This window comes from Danio rerio, chromosome 12 (assembly GCF_049306965.1).
Source record: "Danio rerio strain Tuebingen ecotype United States chromosome 12, GRCz12tu, whole genome shotgun sequence".
NCBI classification, from domain to species: domain Eukaryota; kingdom Metazoa; phylum Chordata; class Actinopteri; order Cypriniformes; family Danionidae; genus Danio; species Danio rerio.
The window spans coordinates 45,945,315-45,965,999 of record NC_133187.1 but is presented as its reverse complement, the minus strand read 5'-3'; the positions used below and the strand labels follow the sequence as shown (position 1 = coordinate 45,965,999).

The 20,685-nt window shown below is 45.7% G+C and overlaps 1 protein-coding gene and 1 long non-coding RNA gene across 2 annotated transcripts; both read left to right on the top strand.

Moving 5' to 3' along the window:
• The first annotated feature begins 469 nt into the window (after window positions 1-469).
• Window positions 470-2,098, top strand: LOC137496847 (uncharacterized). Its single transcript, XR_011017476.2, has 3 exons — window positions 470-556; window positions 834-851; window positions 2,078-2,098. It is a non-coding gene; the product is annotated as an uncharacterized lncRNA (long non-coding RNA).
• Window positions 2,099-2,148: 50 nt separating this feature from the next.
• On the top strand, window positions 2,149-8,373 carry LOC101883761 (sushi, nidogen and EGF-like domain-containing protein 1). The gene is made up of 10 exons (XM_021480419.3): window positions 2,149-2,217; window positions 2,825-2,952; window positions 3,058-3,333; window positions 5,829-5,924; window positions 6,032-6,182; window positions 6,292-6,374; window positions 6,458-6,640; window positions 6,783-6,912; window positions 6,976-7,104; window positions 7,474-8,373. The coding sequence occupies exons 1-7, from the start codon at window positions 2,175-2,177 to the stop codon at window positions 6,536-6,538; spliced, it is 858 nt and encodes a 285-aa protein (XP_021336094.1). The 5' UTR covers window positions 2,149-2,174; the 3' UTR covers window positions 6,539-6,640; window positions 6,783-6,912; window positions 6,976-7,104; window positions 7,474-8,373.
• Window positions 8,374-20,685: the final 12,312 nt, after the last annotated feature.

The window sequence follows — 20,685 nt, the reverse complement described above, 5'->3', positions numbered from 1 at the left end:
CCCCAGCTGGAAACTCATCAGCACCGGATCGCTCACAGCTGGACCTCATCAGCCAGGGAGAGATAAAAGCCAGCCCCACACAGGAGGAAACTGAGCTTCATTTCCACATGACTCCCTGCGCTAACGCTTGTCTCTCTCTGTCTCTCCCACAGCCGAATCCAGCTCGTGACCGATCCAACACCAGAACTCTCACCAGTCTTCACCATCTCCCCGGAGCACTTGAGCACACACCCTTAAGAAGAGCACTCATTCACCCCTTTTACACTTGTAAATAAAGCACCCTCCGGGGCATTGTTTGTAACACCATTTAACTGTGTTTGTGTTTTCCCTCTGCCTCGCTACAAAATATATATATATATATATATATATATATATATATATATATATATATATATATATATATATATTCAGATTAACACCATTTTTAACTGCATTTTTATAGTGAGAATAATAAAATTGTCTCATTACAGAAGGACTCCTCTATTTTCTTTTATCTCTGACTTCATCATGAAACGTTCATTCCATCTGTTGATGTTCATGTCAGTCCTGTCACTCTGTAAGTTTATTTTATTATTATTGTTATTATTATTATTATTGCTATTATTGCTATAAAAATTGCTGCTTGTTTAAACTAACTATTTAAAATGAGCTGAAACCACAATTTTTAGATTTTTTGTAGGGACAACTTAATTGTTTTAAGTTCAATTCACTTACATTTGTAACTTAACTGATTTATGTTAGGATCCTGCATTTTCACAGTGTAGTTGTTGTTGCTGTTGGTGGTGTTGTTGCTTCATGTCTGTCTCTAAATATTATCTCTTTCTCTTTAACAGCCAGGACACAAGTAACAGGTACTTAAATGACTTGAATTACATCGGTTTTAAAAACTTTGCCAATTTAACAGAAGTACGCCGATATAAACTTGAGAATTCTGAGGGCTCTATTTTGACAATCCAGGTGCAAAGTCTAAAGCGCAGGGCGCAAAAGCATTAATGGCATGTCAGAATCCACTTTTGCTATTTTAGCGGAAAAATCTGCTCTAACAGGGTTGTGCTTTTTCTCTTGATGAGTTATAGGAGTGTTTTGAGAATAAACCAATCAGAGTCTCATCTCCCATTCCCTTTAAGAGTCAGTTGCGCCGCACCATGGTGCATTTGCTATTTACATGACAGACTTTGTAAGAGGAAAAACTGAACACTTCACTAGCGAGAAAACTGTTAAACAGAGCATCTACAGCGCGAGAATGAAAGAATTTACTTTCACTTTCGCTCTCTTCCATGGATAAGAAAACGTGTTGTACACACAGACATCCATTATCCTACATAATTAACTTAGTTTGTTAAGCGCAGAGATTTGTTTAAAACTATTATTAAATTCAGTTCTAATTTCCAGCAAATGAATAAATGAAAATTATCCAAATACACCTGCTGCTCCATAAGGTCCAAAACCTGAGAGGTGGACAAATCTAAGCTTGATTTTAATAAAACAAATATAAATATGCATATAATAAATAATACTACTAATCATAATAACATTATACAAAAGCAAATTGTCATGAATAAACTAAAAAAGCTCCCCCGAGATGAAGAAGGCATGGAGGCTGTGGTTTATATCTCTATGTAGAAAATAAAAATTTTATAATATTTTAATCCTTTAATTGTTGTTCATTTGTACAGATATTTGTGTATTGCTGTACATCCTGTGTGTATTAAGCAATGTGTAAGCAATGTTTGCTGCAGTGCGCCCTGCGCTGGACTAGACCTGCTTTGATCTGGTCTATTGTGCAGTCTAATATGGTTCCTCAAAATAGCAACGAGCCAGCAATGCGCCTTAACACACCTCCTTTTTTAGACCCGAATGCCAATAAGCACACATGTGAGCGCAAATGCATTTGCTATTTAAACAGCATGCTGCAAAACGACACTTTCGTCCAGCTGAAACTAGCAAACAGCATTTGCATCACACCTCCTGCCACATTGAGCCGGGTGTATGATAAGGCCCTTTGTGTCTATAAAAAAACTTTACGCCAAGCGAGTTCATGAGGTTTAATAGTGTTTGTGTTTGTTTATTTATTCAGAGTTTTTCACAACTGCCGTAGGTAATTATTCACACACTTAACAGTCTTAAAAATGCCATTTTAAGTGAATTCACACAAGATTTTAAATGGGATTTGTATGTGTTCAGAAATGACTACAGAAGCAACCACGGTCTTACCAGGTAACCAGCATTTTACTGTACATTTTTTGCAAAAAGTAAAAGAAAGGTGGTAAAAATAATCAAGTTTATTTTGGCTTAGTAATCCAATGTTTCCTTAACAAATTGTCACATGTTATTATGCCTATTAAAAATGTGCTTTATGACTGTTTCTCAACCAACGTTCCCACTAGCACTGCATGTTTTGGATGTCTCCTTTGTCTGCTACACCCATTTGAGGTCTTTCAGTCTCTGCTAATGAGCTGATGATCTGGTGTGTTTGGTTAAGGAGACATGGAAAATGTGCAGAGGTGGTGCTCCTCCAGGAATGTGGTTAAGAAACACTGCTTTAAAGGCTTTTGTTACTTTTACTAATTGCTCTATTTTGAGCTAGCATTATTAATCTTTATTTTAATAGCACCGTTTAGAGCTGCATCACAGTAATCACATGATATTTTTATGTAACTAGACCACATTAATCATGGTACAGCAAATGTTTTGCTTCATATTTTTTCTATATTTTTTGTCTGTCATCTGAAACATGTTGTTTACTCATGATATAGTAATATTTTTTGCATTGTTTTAAGGTAGCCGGTGGGTTCTGCTAAAAATAACGCTGTTCTTTATGCAGGATCATTCTACTCATTCGGATCAGCAGCAGGAGACTTACTAAATCCTGCTGCTGATGATGGAAGCTCCTCTGTTATTCCGCTGTTTAGTCCATTTCAGTATTTTGGTCTCACATACCAGCAGATTTACGTAAGGATTTGACTATGTCTTAAGGTCTAAATTTGATTATTTGATGTTTTATACACTATCTCTGATCAAACAAAGCTGATTTTGACATTATTTCTCATGTTTCAGGTTAATAATAATGGATTCCTCACATTCAACCAGGCTTCTTCACAGTTTGCTCCCAACTCATTTCCAGCTAATGGAAGTCAAGATGTAATTGCTGGACTCTGGACCAACATTGACAACAGTGCGAGAGGAGTCGTCTCTTATAATCAGTACACCAGTGGAAGTGTTCTCGCTAGTGCCACTCAGGATATAAACAATTATTTCCCAAATCTGACCTTCACCGCTTCTTGGGTCTTTGTTGCAACGTGGGATAAAGTCGCTTATTTTAACTCGAACACAGTAAGTTGAAGTTTAAACAGTTTTTTTTTTGACACTTTTAAGATGATTCCAATGCAAAGTACAATACTTGCTGTAGCTTGTGATTGTTCACTTGAGAGTAGCCTACAACTAAAGTAAAATAACAGAGAATGGCATGTACCTAAAGCCAAGGCACTTGTCACACTGCATTACCGCAATCCCCATAATTAAAATTTCAGATGTCATAACAGCAGACTGCAACAATCAAAATGCGTCAAATACAGACGCACACAACTCACCAGGATTTTTTTTATGCCATCACAATGAAATGAAATTCATCACACAAAATCAATCAATTTTAAAGTAATTCCCATGTGTTCCGTGTCCATTTGTTGTTGTTGTTGTTGTTTTTTTGAACAAGGTACACCACCATGTAATTTGTGTTTAAAAGACATTTTAACATCTTGGCTAAAACAATACTGAATTTGACTGTCAGTGAAAATCTAATTGATCATGTCTAAAATAATACAAAACTAGGCTATAGCCAAGTCCCTTTAAGGCAGATGTGTCTAAACTAGCTAGTGTTTAGCTCAAGTGCTAATCAAACACACCTGAACCAGATAATCAAGCTCTTATTAGACATACTAGAAACTTCCTGGCATGTGTGTTGAAGCAAGTTTGAGCTAAACTCAGCAAGACACCGCCCCTCCAGGACTGAGTTTGAACATATCTGCTTTAAAGCAAGTCATTTCACTCTGCGGCTATCTTTGTAACGCCTCTTGGGCAGTATGCTCGGCCATTCTGTCTGAATGGCGAAACATCAAATTCTCCAAAACTGTTTACCCAGCTTACGATTGCATTACATATTTAGAACTTACAATAAAATTAATCAACAACTTTCTTTTAGGTTTCGTTTCTAAACATTCGAATCAAACTAAATCGCCATATTTTCAGGGTGCCCGAGCTAATGCACATGTGCAGTCGAAAGGAACGACATCCCGACACCAACCTCATTTAAGGCTGTTTGCAGGGCCGGATTAACCAATGGGCATTGTAGACACAGGCCCAGGGGCCTATGTGCAGTTGGGGCCTCTGTGAGGGGGGAAAAAAAAATTGATTTTGGAGTGTCTATTTAGGCTAATTTCAAATACCGCACTTTGTTGGAATAAGCTAGTTAAGCGATTCACACCCATCACCATTTGATTGAAAGAGACAACGTAACTAAAGAGCGCAACAGACATCAGCGTGACTGGCGTAGCTCATAAAGCGCATGGCAACATGTTTTGACAGGATCGATGATAAACCCGGTTCGAACCCATCATCTGATGAACACATTCCTCTTTTTTTCTCCCACTACATATCAGATTTTGCCTACTCTTCATCATGAGGAAGTCAAGTAGTAATCATTAATAAGTGTGTGTATTATGGAGGACTCAGATTCATAGAACTGGATTGGAGAGGTGTTATATCCAAGTTTGTAGAAGTTATAACTTAAATACACCCTTAGATATATATTTTAGTACTGCTTCAGTAAACTTGAACAAGTATAATAAAATCCATTATTTGTCACTAGTTGTATTAGTTTTTTTTTTTTCTTTTCAAAATGGGCTTCAAATGCTTTAAAAATAAGCTAAATCTTTGTAGACTAGAAATATATGCAGTGTATATCATTTGTTTTAAAAATGCGGGCAAAATATTATAGATTAATTTTTTCAAAAAATATTATATTTATCTTATGTTTAATTTAACTATAGGGGTGCGGCTAGGCAGGGGGCAAACTACAAGACATTGTGCCCAAGGGTCTCTGAGTTTGACAGAACGAACTCTACCTCATGTTCATTTCATACAGATTACAAAACTAAAAAACTTTTGTTTTCAAGTGCACTTGGCTCATTTAAAAGCACAGATTACAAGCTTCACTTGGATATATTTCCCATGTATGTAAAGCAGGTATTTGCTGACAATCCAGTGTGTTTGTCGACCACACAATTGTTGAAAAAGCACACGTCTGGTTTGAGCTTTTCCCCCGTATAAACGTCAATCTATAACGATCTATGATTGGCTCCTATACTAGTAGATGGGGCTTCATACACCATATTAAACATTACACTTTTCACTATTCAAAACTATACAAGTGACATGTCATGTATTTTAGAGTCTTTGACTATAGTCATCAATAGACATATATAGTCATTCATTCATTTTTTCCCTGAGCGCTTTTGTTTTCTAATTCAATATATTTTTATCCCTGTCATAATACAGTGAGATGGCATACAAACCTATCAGTTCTTGGTTTTATGGTCATTGTAGTCAAATTCACACTGCAGGAATGTGTCTTTAAAAAACATATGACCCTAACAGAACTTTATGAGAGGTAAAATGTGTGCATATTGGTCAGCTAACATGTCAAACCAGTTATCAAACGGTACAGATTTTAGCCTAGGATTATAAAAATCATTTAGGATTTTAAAACCTGGTCTCGGGTGTCACAAGGTACAGTGTTTTTGCTAACAAATAAATAATTCTTTTTTTTTCAGGAAACCTTCTTTCAAGTGGTTTTAATTTCAGGCAGCGGTTATTCTTTTATTCTGATGAATTATGGTGATGTTGCTGCAACAGGATATCCTGTACAGGTAAAAAAAAAAAAAAGTCCTCTAAAAAAAGTGCTTTTTAAACCTGTCCTGTCTCAATCTTTCTTACCCTACTTTTACAGTAGATAATTTTGTATATTGTTGTACAGGCTGGTTATGATACGGCCTACTCCACAGACTACTTTGTGATTTCTGGATCAAACAGCGGGAGCTCCATCTCAGACCTCAAGACCTTCAGTAATGTCAATGTTCCAGGCAGATATGTCTTCAGGGTAGACACTGGATCAAACACAAATAAAAGTATTCTTACAGCTTATTACCATCAGATTGTTAAGCAGAATCAAATGTGATATTCATGCCCAGAAATTAAATATATTAGAAACCAATGTTAGAATGTGTCTCACTTTAGATGAAATTGTTGGACTTCAAGGGAAGCTTGCCTCATTCCTAGACCTTACAGATGAAGGAAACAAGCAGATTGTTTTGCAGCAGGTAACAAATACAATTATTTATACAATTTAAGCACTATTAGGTTAGATGGGGAGAGTTGATCTGTCTGTTCATCTTTGTTTCAGATCCAACAGGAGCTGGTGAAAAAAGGACTGCCAAGCAACATGAAGTTGAACATAAAAAAAGTAGAAAAGATGCTGCCGTAACAATAGGCCTCTTTCAGCCGTAATATAAGTCTCTTTCAGCTGTAATATAAGTCTCTTTTGGCCGTACTATGTCTCTTTCAGCTGTATAAGTCTCTTTCAGCTGTAATATAAGTCTCTTTTGGCCGTAATATGACTCTTTCAGCTGTAATATAAGTCTCTTTCAGCTGTAATATAAGTCTCTTTCAGCCGTATGTCTCTTTCAGCTGTATAAGTCTCTTTCAGCAGTAATATAAGTCTATTTCAGCTGTATAAGTCTCTTTCAGCTGTAATATAAGTCTCTTTAAGCCTTAATAAAAGTCTCTTTCAGCTGTAATATAAGTCTTATTTAGCCGTAATATAAGTCTCTTTCAGCCTAATATAAATCTATTTCAGCCGTAATATAAGTCTGTTTCAGTCTAATATAAGTCTCTTTCAGAAATAATATAAGTCTCTTTCAGAAATAATATGTCTCTTTCAGTCTAATATAAGTCTCTTTAAGCCGTAATATAAGTCTCTTTCATTCTAATATAAGTCTCTTTCAGAAATAATATAAGTCTCTTTCAGTCTAATATAAGTCCCTTTCAGCTGTAATATAAGTCTCTTTCAGAAATAATATAAGTCCCTTTCAGCTGTAATATAAGTCTCTTTCAGCCGTAATATAAGTCTCTTTCAGCCTAATATAAGTCTCTTTCAGTCTAATATAAGTCTCTTTAAGCCGTAATATAAGTCTCTTTCAGTCTAATATAAGCCCCTTTCAGCTGTAATATAAGTCTCTTTCAGAAATAATATAAGTCTCTTTCAGCCGTAATATAAGTCTCTTTCAGCTGTAATATAAGTCTCTTTCAGCTGTAATATAAGTCTCTTTCAGCTGTAATATAAGTCTCTTTCAGTCGTAATATAAGTCTCTTTCAGTCGTAATATAAGTCTCTTTCAGTCGTAATATAAGTCTCTTTCAGCCGTAATATAAGTCTCTTTCAGCCTAATATAAGTCTCTTTCAGCTGTAATATAAGTCTATTTCAGACGTAATATAAGTCTCTTGCAGAAATATGAAGACAGTTGAACATCAAAAAAATTGATCTTACGAATCAAGTCTGTTATTAATGTAATTCAAGGACACATTCTTCAAAAGGGCAATAATTCACCATAATAGTGATCTTACAGTAGCTTTGTGTGATGAACTGAATAAAACAAATAAAAGTAAAATACACTGATATCCACCCTAGGTTTCTACACTCATTAGAGTTCACTGATATTTTTAAGTATTGTTTAGACAAGCATAAGGAAACGGTCATGTTGGCCTGAAGAATGGCAGTGAATTAAAATGATGCAGATGTAGATCTAGAATCTTATGAAGACAGGAATGTCACTTTACAAGGAGAACTTGTAGAATTCTTTTCTTTCAAAGTTACCTTTATCTTAATCATTTACGTTCACCCAGACGTGAAATTTGTCACCATTTACTCACCCTTTAATTAATTTTTCCAAACCAGTTTGAGCTTCTTCTTTTTTTTTTTTTTTTGATCAGTTGAATACAAAAGATTTGAAAAATGTAACCATTTACATGTTTTTTTGTTTTTCCTACAATGGCTGTCAGTAGTTACAAGTTTCCAACGGTTTCCAAAATATCAAACAAACAAACACACACAGAAAGATATCCTGAAGGATGTGGGTGGCAAAACATTGTTGACTGCTCATAAAATAGAAAAAATTGTGTAGATATCAGTGGATACCGGCAGCTGTTACCCAAATTTCTGGTCTAAAACAACTTGTGAGTAAGTAAATGATGACATTTTTGTGTAAACTATAATACACAGTATTATAGTAAAACCAACATCAAAATGAATCATGATAAAACGTTCGAGGTTACAGAAGTAACCCTTCGTTCCCCGAGGAGGGGAACGGAAGTGCCATAGAGTGGATTAAATCCACGAATGGGAGATTCGGATCAGAAGCTGCTTGTCTGGAGAGTTATTGAACGGGCCAATGAATGAAATTAATTGGCAGCGTAAGCTTGCGCAGGTGTGCTGCATCGGCAATTATCCCAGCATATAAGCACACCTGAAGCCAGCAGACGCTATCCTTTTAAGCTGAAGAGACTTTCAAACAGCTAAGGGACAGTCATTATGGCGACGGAGTATGGCACTTCCGTTCCCCTCCTCGGGGAACGAAGGGTTACTTCTGTAACCTCGAACGTTCCCCTTCGGTTGGGGAACTTCAGTGCCATAGAGTGGATTAAATCCACGAATGGGAGAAGTATGGAAAGCGCCATAATGACTGCACCTTACCAACGCCCCCGATGAGGGGATAGTCAAGCAAGCGTGACGCACCCACATCATGGGAGGCGCGGTCCTCCAACATGTCCCTGGCCCTAATTTATCCTACTTCAACAGAAGTTTTACGGATTTAGATATATTTTTTGGGAAGTCGTGAGCATCTAGATAATTCTACCTATGCTGATGTCTGTTGGGGGAGTACGCATAGCAAAAGAGTGGTTAGCGGAGAGGGAAGACACGGGTCCGCCCAGGGGGGGGACTTAACCGTGGTGGAATAAGCATATGGGATCGCCTAGTGGGGATCACGCATAGCAGGCACCTATACCCAAAACGCGGGCTGACCAGCGGGCAGACCTACAACGTAGTGGGCCAGCAAGTGACTCCTCCGCTGAGTCAGTGCTGGGGGCCATGGAGGAATCTGCAGGGCTCACCTGACGGGGAACTTTACTGACAGATAAAAAGGCGCACGTACCTCCGTGTTAGGGAGAATGGCGCAGCAAGCGTGTTTCAACACCCTACCGAGTTGTTTCCTCAATCACCAAAGGGTTACCTAATACCCTTGAGGAAACCGGCTCCACTCGCAGATTGTAAAACCTTGCAAATGTGTTGGGTGTCGCCCAGCCCGCAGCTCTACAGATGTCCGTTAGAGAGGCGCCGCATGCACGCGCCCAAGAGGATGCAACGCTCCGAGTGGAGTGTGCACGTACTCCCGGGGGACACGGCTGACCTCGACTCGAATAAGCGAGTGAAATGGCATTAACATTCCAGTGGGATAATCTTTGTTTCGATACGGCACTTCCCTGCTGCCGACCGCCATAACAGACAAAGAGCTGCTCAGATGATCTAAAATTCTGAGTACGGTCCACATAAATGCGCAGAGCGCGAACTGGACAAAGTAAAGAAAGGGCTGGGTCTGCCTCCTCCGGGGGCAGCGCTTGCAGGTTCACTACCTGATCTCTAAAGGGGGTGGTAGGAACCTTGGGCACATAACCCGGGCGGGGTCTCAGGATGATGTGAGAGTAATCCGGCCCGAATTCCAGGCACGAGTCACTGACCGAAAATGCCACCAGGTCCCCGACCCTCTTGATGGAGGCCAACACAACCAGCAGAGCTGTCTTCAGGGACAGAAATCTTAGAGATACTGATTCGAGTGGTTCAAAGGGATCGGATCGCAAACTCGTGAGAACGAGGGCGAGATCCCAAGAGGGCATGAGAGGGGGGCGATATGGATTAATTCGCCTAGCACCCCTAAGGAACCGGATGATGCTTTCCCATGGTGCCGCCAGCTACCGCGCTATGATAAGCGGAGATGGTGGCCACGTAAACCTTGAGAGTGGAGGGCGACAGCCTACTGTCCAGCTTCTTTTGAAGGAAAGAGAGCACAACACTGATCTGGCAAGATCGGGGGTCTTCTCTGCGAGAGACACACCACTCAGTGAATAGACTCCACTTCAGGGCGTAGGCGCGCCTCGTAGAGGTGGCTCTAGCCTGAGTGATGGTATCAACCACCGCGGGCGGCAGGTTACCTAAGTCTTCCTCGCGTCTATGGACCACACGTGGAGGTTCCAGAGATCGGGACGAGGGTGCCAGACGGTGCCTTGTCCCTGAGAAAGTAGGTCCTTTCTCAAAGGGATCTGCCATGGGAGGGCCGTCGCGAGGAGGGAGAGCTCTGATATCCAGGTCCGGTTGGGCCAGAGTGGCGCAACTAACAGAACCTGTTCCTCGTCCTCCCTGACCTTGCACATTAACTGCGCGATCAGGCTCACTGGGGGAAACGCATACTTGCGTATGCCCCGAGGCCAGCTGTGGGCCAGTGCATCCGTGCCGAGAGAGCCCTCGGTCAGGGAATAAAACAACTGGCAATGAGCGTTCTCGGGGGAAGCAAACAGATTGATCTGGGCCTCCCCGAATCGCGCCCATATCAGCTGGACAGACTCGGGGTGGAGTTTCCATTCTCCAGAGTAAATCTGCTGCCGTGAGAGCACATCGGCTGCACGGTTGAGCATACCTGGGATGTGAATGGCGCGCAGCGACTTCAGCCGCGGGTGACTCCAGAGGAGCAGACGGCGGGCGAGCTGAGACATGCGGCGAGAGCGCATACCCCCCATGCGGTTGATATATGCCGCCGCCGCCGTACTGTCCGTCCTGACCAGCACGTGTTGCTGCTCCAGCACCGGAGAAAAACGGCGGAGAGCAAGAAACACTGCCAACAGCTCTAGGCGATTGATATGCCAACTAACAAAACCTGCTCCTCGTCCTCCCTGACCTCCCTGACGATTGATGTGCCAATGCAGCTGGGCACCTACCCACAGGCCCGCAGCTGCATGCCCGCGACACACGGCTCCCCAGCCTGTGCTGGAAGCATCTGTCGAAACAACAACATGACTGGACGCCTGTCCCAGAGGCACACCGGCCTGCAGGAACGAGGGGTCGTTCCAGGGGCTGAGGGTGCGGCAGCACAGCGCAGTAACAGAGACTCGGTGTGTGCCCGCATGCCATGCGAGTCTCGGAACTCGATCTTGAAGCCAGTGCTGAAGTGGTCTCATATGGAGCAATCCGAGCCACGTGACAGCTGCAGCGGAAGCCATATGCCCCAGGAGCCTCTGAAAATATTTCAGTGGGACCACTAACTTGCTGTCGAGCTCCCTCAGACAGTTCAGCAGCAGGCGAGCGCGCTCTCCAGAGAGGCGCGCTACCATGGTGACCGAGTCCACTTCCATCCCGAGAAAAGAGATCTTCTGCACCGGGGCGAGTTTGCTCTTTTCCCAGATGACCTGCAACCCCAGTAGGCGGAGATGCCGGAGCACCTCGTCTCTGTGCGCAGTCAATTGCTCCCGAGAGTGGGCTAAAATCAGCCAGTCGTCGAGATAATTGAGTATGCGGATGCCCGCAAGCCGCAGAGGTGCTAGGGCACCCTCCGCGAGTTTGGTGAAGACCCGCAGAGACAGAGAGAGCCCAAAGGGGAGGACCTTGTACTGCCATGCTTGACCTTCCAACGCAAACCGCAGAAACTGACGGTGGCGTGGAAGAATGGAGACATGAAAATACGCGTCCTTCAGGTCTATGGCTGCAAACCAATCCTGAGGACGAACGCATCGGAGATGCGCCTCTGCGTAAGCATTCTGAACGACAGCTTGTGAAGGCAGCGATTCAAAACGCGCAGATCTAGGATTGGCCGTGACCCACCGCTCTTTTTGGGTACGATGAAGTACGGGCTGTAAAACCCGCTCTCCATCTCGGCTGGAGGTACCGGCTCGATTGCACCATTCGCCAGGAGGGCAGCAATCTCCTCTCGCAAGACAGGGGCGGACAGGGGATTGACCCTGGTGAAATACACGCCCGTGAACCTGGGAGGCCGTTTGGAGAACTGTAGTTCGTAGCCGAGTCTGATCGTGCGTATGAGCCACCGCGAGGGGCTGGCCCGCGCTAACCAGGCAGGCAGAGCCCTCGCTAATGACGTCATCGCAGCAATCGTTGACGTACACGCGGAGGGGCAGCGAGGAGCGGGTGTGCTGATCCGGGGAGCGCGAGGGTCCCACAGAAGAGCTGGAGGAGAGCATTTCGCTCTGGCTCCACACCCTGACTCCTGAGAGGGGGCTTGGGGGCTGGGAGAAGGGAGACCGTCCCCCCAGCGCCCGAGAGCCGCTGGCGGAGCATGCAAGCCCTGCGAGCTGAGAGGCAGCGCGTCCCAGACTGGCGGGGCTTGAGCTGTCACATTCGGGGAAGGGAGAAAATGCTCTTTGATCGAAACTTTGGTGGCACTGAAAAGTACCGTTGGAATTTGGGCCCCGTCCTCCAGCGGGGAAAGAGCAAGACTCCTCTTCTCCGGATGGCCTGTCTCAGGGACGCTTCGCGGTCCGTTTACCGGACTTAGCGGCGCCCTGGGCAGGAGGGGCTACCGGCTTTCGGCGTGCGCCCTCGGCGAGGAGCAGCGGAGGTGGATGGCTCGGCTGGGGATGGAGCGGGCTTACGGCCCCGCCGATAGATGACTTTGCCCATCGCATCCGACTGCTCCTTCACCGCCTTGAACTCCTGGGTGAATTCACCGACGGTGTCGCCGAACAGGCCAGCCTGGGATATGGGCGCGTCAAGAGGTGGCGTTCCTGGACCACAAGTGTGGACATCGTCCTCCCCAGTGCGCAGGCGGCGGACTTAGTGGTCCGGAGAGCATAGTCGGTCGCCGTACGCAACTCGTGTAACAAGCCTGGGTTAGACCCACCCTCGTGCAGCTCGGCCAGCGCCTGCGCTTGGTAGCGCTGGTAGGTGGCCATCGCATGCAAGGCTGAAGCTGCCTGGCCCGCAGCCTTGTAAGCTCTAGCTCCGAGGGAGGCAGAAAACTTACAGGCTTTGGACGGGAGACGGGGCGGACCACGCAAAGCGGGGGCGCCATGCGGACAAAGATTGATCCAAGAAGATCCACCAGCGGGATCGCCTCATACCCCCTGGCAGCTCCACCATCCAGGGTGGTGAGGGCGGAGGCGGACGCAGCATGGGCAGAGAAAGGTGCCCTCCAGGACTGCGTGAGCCTACTGTGCACTTCCGGGAAGAAGGGGACGAGAGGCTTCAAAGGCTTCGCCTTCTGATCCTCTACGTAACACCCATCTAGTCGGTCCGGCTGCGGGGCTGGGGGATAAACCATCTCCAACCCGACGGCCAAAGCAGCCCGAGAAAGCACGGCCAACATGTCCGCTTCAGGATCCGCTTTGACGGCGCTCGCTTGCCCAGAGGGGGCGAGCGGGTTCGGATCATCGTCAGACAATGAAAGCCCACCCTCCGATGCCGCGGAGGACATCTGATCTCCGGTGTCAGCGAGCGTGAGAGCTACCATCTGATTAGACGGATCACTACCAGTACCCGAAGCTTGGATGGAGCGCTTGGAGGAGCGAGAGGTCCGCGAGCCCGTGGGCGACGGATTGTCTCTCGCTGAAGCCCTCAGATCTGCCCGAGCGCCCGCTGCAGAGCAGGAGGCAATTGGGGTGGCTCGCTCTCTTACGAAAGCTAACCGCGATCTCAACTGCGCAACGGTCATGGCATCGCAGTGACGACATGAACCGCCCCCGAGCACCACATTAACATGCTGGACCCCCAAACATGTAATGCAGTGATCGTGTCCATCATCCGGAGCCAGGAAACCCCCGCAACCAGAAACGCACAGTCGGAGCGCCATCCTGAAAAGGACGTGCTGCACGACTGTGTTGCTCTTTTAGGAAGTGTGCAACAATAGGCACCGCTCTTGGAGGACCGGACCCAAAGGGACGCCAGGCAAGGGAGATACCCAGCTCGACCGTCTGCCGCTGCGTGGACTCGCTCTGGACCTGGATGCAATCGTTCTCTCGAAATGGCTGTAGATCAGCAGGAGGAACCCTCATAAGCTCGATCAGAAAAGGCTCTGAAGCGAAAAGGCTAGCGTCTGCTGGCGCCAGGCGTGCTTATATACTCAGTTGATTGCATATGCCGCACACCTGCGCAGGCTTGCGCTGCCAATTCATTCTTAATTGGCCCGTTCAATACTCTTTCAGACGAGTAGCTTCTGAACCGAACCTCCCATACGTGGATTTTAACATCAAATCCACTTATAGTGCTGGAGTTCCCCCCGAAGGGAAACATAGTACAATCGTGTAATGCAGACATCTGCTGGTAACTCACGCATCTCATGACTTCTACATGAATCGACATTTATTTATTTATATCTGTTCATTTGTAAATAATATTTTTCAAGTAACAACTGTAGGAATTTAATTCATGAAGTAAACATTTTGCAATTAACCTGATGTTTGTACTTTGTATGAGTTCTTTTGTGAATAACATTTCTTACCGGAATTTTGACACGTCAATAATTTTGAATAATTGAGAAAATGCAACCACATGCTTAATCTAGATTGAATAATTTTTAAGTGCAATGAAAATTTTTTTTGCAGATTTGTACTTTGACTTGTGACAGTCTGAGAATTTTAAAAATTGTGTATAATAAAACGTTGACATTAAAATTGGATTGCACTGCTTTAAGTGCTAAATATTTTACTTAAAATTATTGACCTTATTTTAAAACAGTTAAAACCAGAAGTTTACATACACTCTAAAAAAGGAATATAACCATTTTTTTTAAACATGTCTGATGATAAATTAGACTAAACGTTTACTATTTGAGGTCCGTTAGGATTACCTAAATGATTTACATTTGCTAAATGTCAGAATAATGAGATTATTTTTTATTAATTTCTAGACAGTCAAAAGTTTACACACATTTCCTTGGTGTTTTTTTTTTTAGCTTTGTTTTTAAACTTTATAACTTTGGTCAAATGTTTTGGGTATCATTCCAAAAGCTTCTCGCAATAGTTTGAGGGATTTTTGGCCCATTCCTCCTGACAAAATTGGTGTAACTGAGTCAGATTTGTAGGCTGTCTTGCTCGCACAAGCTTTTTCAACTCTGCCCACAAGTTTTCTATAGGATTGAGTTCAGGGCTTTGTGATGGCCACACCAAAGCATTCACTCTGTTGTCCTTAAAGCACATTAACTAATTTGTCAGTATGCTTGGGGTCATGGTCTGTTTGGAAGAGCCATTTGTGGCCAAGTTTTAATTTCCTGGCTGATGTCTAGAGATGTCTTGCTTCAGTATTTCTACATAATGTTCTTTCTTCATGATGCCAACTATGCTGTGAAGTGGACCAGTCCCTCCTGCAGCAAAACAGCTCCACAACATGATGCTGCCATCCCCATACTTCACAGTTGGGATGGTGTTCCTCAGCTTGTAAGCTTTCCTCTTTGTCCTCCAAATGTAACACTGGTCATTATGGACAAACAGTTCAATCTTAGTTTCATCAGACCACAGGACATGTCTCCAAAATCTTTTCCCCAGATTAATTTAGCAAATTGTAATCTGGCTTTTTTGTTGATTCTGGCTTGTTGATTTTCTCATGTTGTCACACAAGGAAGCAGTGTGTTTGAAGTTTTCCTTAAATACTATTCTACAGTTGTGCCTCCAATTAACTCAAATGTTGTCAATTAGCCAATCAGAAACTTCCAAAACCTTGACATCATCATCTGAGCTTTTTCAGAGGCAGAATAATCTTATTGTGTGTAAACTTGACTTTCAAGAAAAGTTATCATTTCTCAACAAATATCTCTCTCATTATTCTGCTATTAAGCAGAACAGAAACAAAGTTGATAATGCAAACAAAAAAGAAAAAGTTTAGCCACATTAACATCTGACTTTTTTAAATGGTTATGTGCCTTTTTATACAGTGTATGTAAACTTCTGGTTCCAACTGCGTATGCCTTAAAAAAGGTGTCTGAAGTAACTTGTAGTGTAGCTACCTTTTTAGAAGTATAAGTTTTGAAGATGTGCAGCTAATCAATTCATTCACAAACCAATCATCACAAGAATGCATTTTCAAAACCACTTCAACTTAAACTTCATCGCAATGTATTAATTGAAAAAGTAACATCTTAAGTAAGTCTTAACGTATTAAAAATACATTTATCTCACCATTATCTTGCAACAGTTTTGCAGTTATGACTAGTCATATTCCTCCATTGACTTCCATTGAAAAATATTTGCAGATATCTCTAAATAAGTTTTGACTAGTGTAGCGAGGCAGAGGGAAAACAGCGACACAGTTGGATCAGTTTACAGACAAGTCCCCGGAGGGTGCTTTATTTACAATGTGAAAGGTGTGCAAACGGTGCTCTTCTTCGAGGTGAGGTGCTCTGGTGCTCCGGGAAGTAGGTGAAGGACAGTGAGTAGTCGGGTGAGGGATCGTCACAAGCTGGAGTCTGCTGTGGAGAGACAGAGAGACAAGCATTAGCGCAGGGAGTCATTAGTGGAATGAAGCTCGTCTTCTCCTGGCGTGGGCTTGGTTTATATGCCTCTCCGCTAGATGAAATCCAGCTGTGAGCGATCCTGTGCTGATGATGGTCCAGCTGGGTTGGATTAGCGACCAGGGCGACGTGGCATGTGTGTACTCGTTACATCCCCCCCCCCCCCCCCTTAGCGTCGTCCTGGTCCTGGGTTTCCTGCGGAGGAAAGGTAAACTATTGAGAGGGGGGGTAGAATGTCTTGACAGACCTGCCCATCCTGACCAGAGCCTTGAGAGACCGTCAGCGTTTCCGTGGGAGGCCCCGGCTCGATGTTGTACTGTGAAGTTGAAATCCTGGAGCGACAGGAACCACCTGGTGACTCGAGCGTTGTTGGTTTTTGCTGTAGCCATCCACTGTAATGGAGCGTGGTCGGTCACCAGGGTAAATCTTCTTCCGAGGAGATAGTATCTGAGCTCCAGGATTGCCCACGTGATCGCCAGGGCGTCCTTCTATACTGTTGCGTACCGGGTCTCTGCAGGGGTAAGCTTCCGACTCACGTACATGATGGGGTGTTCTTCATCGCCGTGGACCTGGGAGAGGACCGCGCCCAGGCCCGAGTCGGAAGCATCTGTTTGTAGAATGAAGGGGCAGCCAAAGTCAGGTGCGTGCAGTACCGGTGAGGATGTGAGGGCCGTCTTCAGGGCTCGGAACGCGTCATCTGCTTCTTTGTTCCATTGTATCCTCTCCGGCTGCCCCTTTCTGGTCAGGTCTGTCAGAGGGCTGGCTATGGATGAGAAATTAGGAATGAAACATCTATAGTAGCCCGCTAACCCCAGAAATGCACGTACCTGGGTCTTTGTGGTGGGTTGTGGAGTTTCTTGTAGTGCTTTGATCTTGTTTTGTTGTGGCTGTATGAGACCTCTACCAATGTGGAATCCGAGGTACTTGGCTTCTGCTAGACCCAGGTGGCATTTCTTGGGATTATCTGTGAGCCCAGCCCTACGAAGATCAAGAAGCACCCTCCATAACCGGGATAGATTTTCCTCCCATGACTCGGAGTGGACGATCAGGTCGTCGAGGTATGCTGCTGCATACGGCTGGTGGGGCCTCAGCAGGATGTCCATCATTCGTTGGAATGTGGCTGGGGCCCCGTGGAGCCCGAATGGAAGAACCCGGTATTGCCAGTGCCCACCGGGAGTGGAGAAGGCGGTTTTCTCCTTGGCGCTTTCACTTAGTGGTAATTGCCAGTAGCCTTTGGTGAGGTCGATCGTGGATATGAATCGGGCTCCACCCAGCCGATCCAGCAGCTCGTCCACCTGAGGCATGGGGTACCCGTCGAACTTAGATATTTCGTTGAGCTTCCTGAAGTCGTTGCAGAAGCGGAGGGTGCCGTCGGGTTTGGGGACCATCACTATGGGGCTGGACCACGGGCTACGAGATGGTTCGATGATTCCTAATTTCCTCATCTTTTGGATCTCTTCAATGATAGCCAGCCGGCGAGCTTCTGGTACTCGATAAGGCCTCTGCCGGACGATGGTGCCAGGTGGGGTGATGATGTCGTGCTGGATAATGGTGGTTCGGCCCGGTTTCTCTGAGAACACATCCTTGAACTGACCGACCAAGGCTTGCAGCTCCGCCTTCTGATTCGGTGAGAGTTGCTCACCTATATGGACAACGGGAGAAGTTTCTTCTGAGAAGGCAACTAGATGACCTGGAGCTGCAACCCATTTCTGAATCAAGTTGATGTGGTACAGTTGTTCTTCTCTTCTTCGTCCCGGCTGACGGACTCGATAGTTTACCGGCCCTACCCTTTCTACCACTGTATATGGCCCCTTCCAAGATGCCAAGAACTTTGAAGTAGTGGTAGGTATGAGGATCATCACCTTGTCCCCTGGGTGGAACTCTCTGGGTTGGGCGGGCCGGTTATATAATCTCTGTTGGGCGCGCTGGGCTTCGGTCAGATGTTGCTTGACGATGGGCATGACTTTTTCAATTCGTCCTCTCATGTCCCGTACGTGCTCAATTACCGACCGTTGTGGGGCTGGCTCCTGCTCCCAAGCTTGACGAGCCACGTCCAATAACCCCCGTGGTTGGCGGCCAAACAGCAATTCGAAGGGGGTGAAACCTGTGGATGCTTGGTGAACTTCTCTGATCCTGAATAGCACGTACGGGATCATGAGGTCCCAGTCGCACCCATCCTCTGCCACCACCCTGCGGAGCATCTGCTTCAGCGTCTTGTTGAACCTCTCTACAAGGCCATCAGTCTGTGGATGATAAACAGATGTTTTTATTTGCTTTACCTTTAGGAGGCGGCAGAGGTCTGCCATCAACCGGGACATGAATGGGGTGCCCTGGTCGGTCAGTATCTTCGCTGGTATTCCTACTCGGCTGCATAACAGAAACAGCTCCTTCGCGATCGCCGATGACGTGGCTTTCCTCAGGGGAATCGCTTCAGGATATCTGGTGGCATAGTCGAGGATGACAAGGATGTGGTCATGTCCCCGGGCCGACTTCGGCAAAGGCCCTATCAAGTCCATGCCAATGCGGTTGAAGGGCACATCTATGATGGGTAACAGTATCAGAGGGCTGGGGGGTGGTCGTTGGGGAGACGTTCTTTGGCAGATGTCGCATGCCTGACAATACCTCTTGACTTCTCCGTCCAACCCGGGCCAGTGGAACCGATCTCTGATTCTTTTAATTGTGTTGGCCGCTCCTAGATGTCCCGCCATCGGGTGAGTGTGTGCCAGCTCCAGAACCCTCTCCCTCTTGGTCCTCGGGACGACCAACAGTGTCTTTCTTTCCCCCCGCCTCTCTGCGACACAGTACAGCAGACCATTTTGTACAATAAAATGTGGGAGGGGGTGAGGGCTGGGAAACCGTTCGTTACCGTCAATGATCCTCACTTGTGGCCAGCAGTGTTTCAACGTTTCGTCTTCTCGTTGTGACCTTCCGAAATCGCCACCTGCAGTTATCTGTTGGAACAGATCAAAATATAGGTTAGCCGATGATGACTCACCCCCTCTGTCGCTCTCGGTGGCCATCAGCGCTGGTTGGCGGTCCCGCTGAGCCCGTCCTTTGTTGTTTTTCTTCGGACGAGCCGATCGAGCCTGATGGTGGGTGAGGAGATCATCGAACACCGGCCAGTCTCTGCCCAGAAGGAGGGGTACGGGAAGATCCGGAACCACTCCTACTTCGATGCGCCAGCTGCCCGACTTTGCTGCGATGGTCACTCTCTGTGAGGGTACGTGGCGAGTATCCCCGTGCACACACGTAATCGGGATTCGCCCTTTTCCTTCATGATGGCTTTTTAAAGTTTTCGGATGCACTAGGGTTATGGCGCTTCCTGTATCCAACGTGGCTGTTTGTGTTTTCCCGTCTAGAAAAACTCTTCGGGTGGGAGCTTCGGGAGGGACGTTGCGATGTACCACGCACCCTGCTGTCCAGGCCGGGGTTGAGTGTGATGTGGGCTCTGTGGGCATCGGCTCGTCGACTGGGCTGGGGACCGCCGGTCTGCTGCCTGGTCGTGCTGTGCCCTCCACCGGTCGCCATGGTGCATTTACCCTCCGGGGTGGCAGAGCCGCTCTCTCCCCAGTCTCCCGGGCCATGTGAGCTTCTGCCAGCTTCACCGCCTCCACCAAGGCGGCCAGCGAGTCGGGATTTCTCATGCTGGTAAGTGTGCGGAGCCGTCTGGGTAACGCCCTCATCATCTTTTCGATCACCACTTTCTCAGCGACCTGGACCGCGGAAGGATCTCCTCCCAGCAACCACAATCGCCCCAATCGAGATAGGTTAGCTGCTTGGGTACGTACCGGCTGCTTTTTGTCATACGACCACTGAGAGAACTGTTGTGCTGCGCTTATGTTGGAGAGTCCCATTCTGGCGAGTATCTCCTTCTTCAATGCTTTATAATCGTCATTTTTCGGTGTCTCCAATGCAAAATATGCTCGTTGAGCTTCTCCAGTTAAGAATGGTGCCAACATCCTCGCCCAACTTTCCTTCGGCCATCTCTCTCTTTCGGCAATCACTTCAAAAGTGTGAAGGTAAGCATCTATATCATCCAGGTCGCTGAGTTTGGTGATATAACGGTGAGCGCTCA

Excerpts from the sequence above, each read along its gene's own strand:
- LOC101883761 (XM_021480419.3), top strand. The coding sequence starts at position 2,175 with ATGTGTTCAGAAATGACTACAGAAGCAACCACGGTCTTACCAG. Across the intron at positions 2,218-2,824 it reads AGCAACCACGGTCTTACCAG|GATCATTCTACTCATTCGGA; the intron begins GTAACCAGCATT and ends TTCTTTATGCAG. Across the intron at positions 6,183-6,291 it reads TGGATCAAACACAAATAAAA|ATGAAATTGTTGGACTTCAA; the intron begins GTATTCTTACAG and ends GTCTCACTTTAG.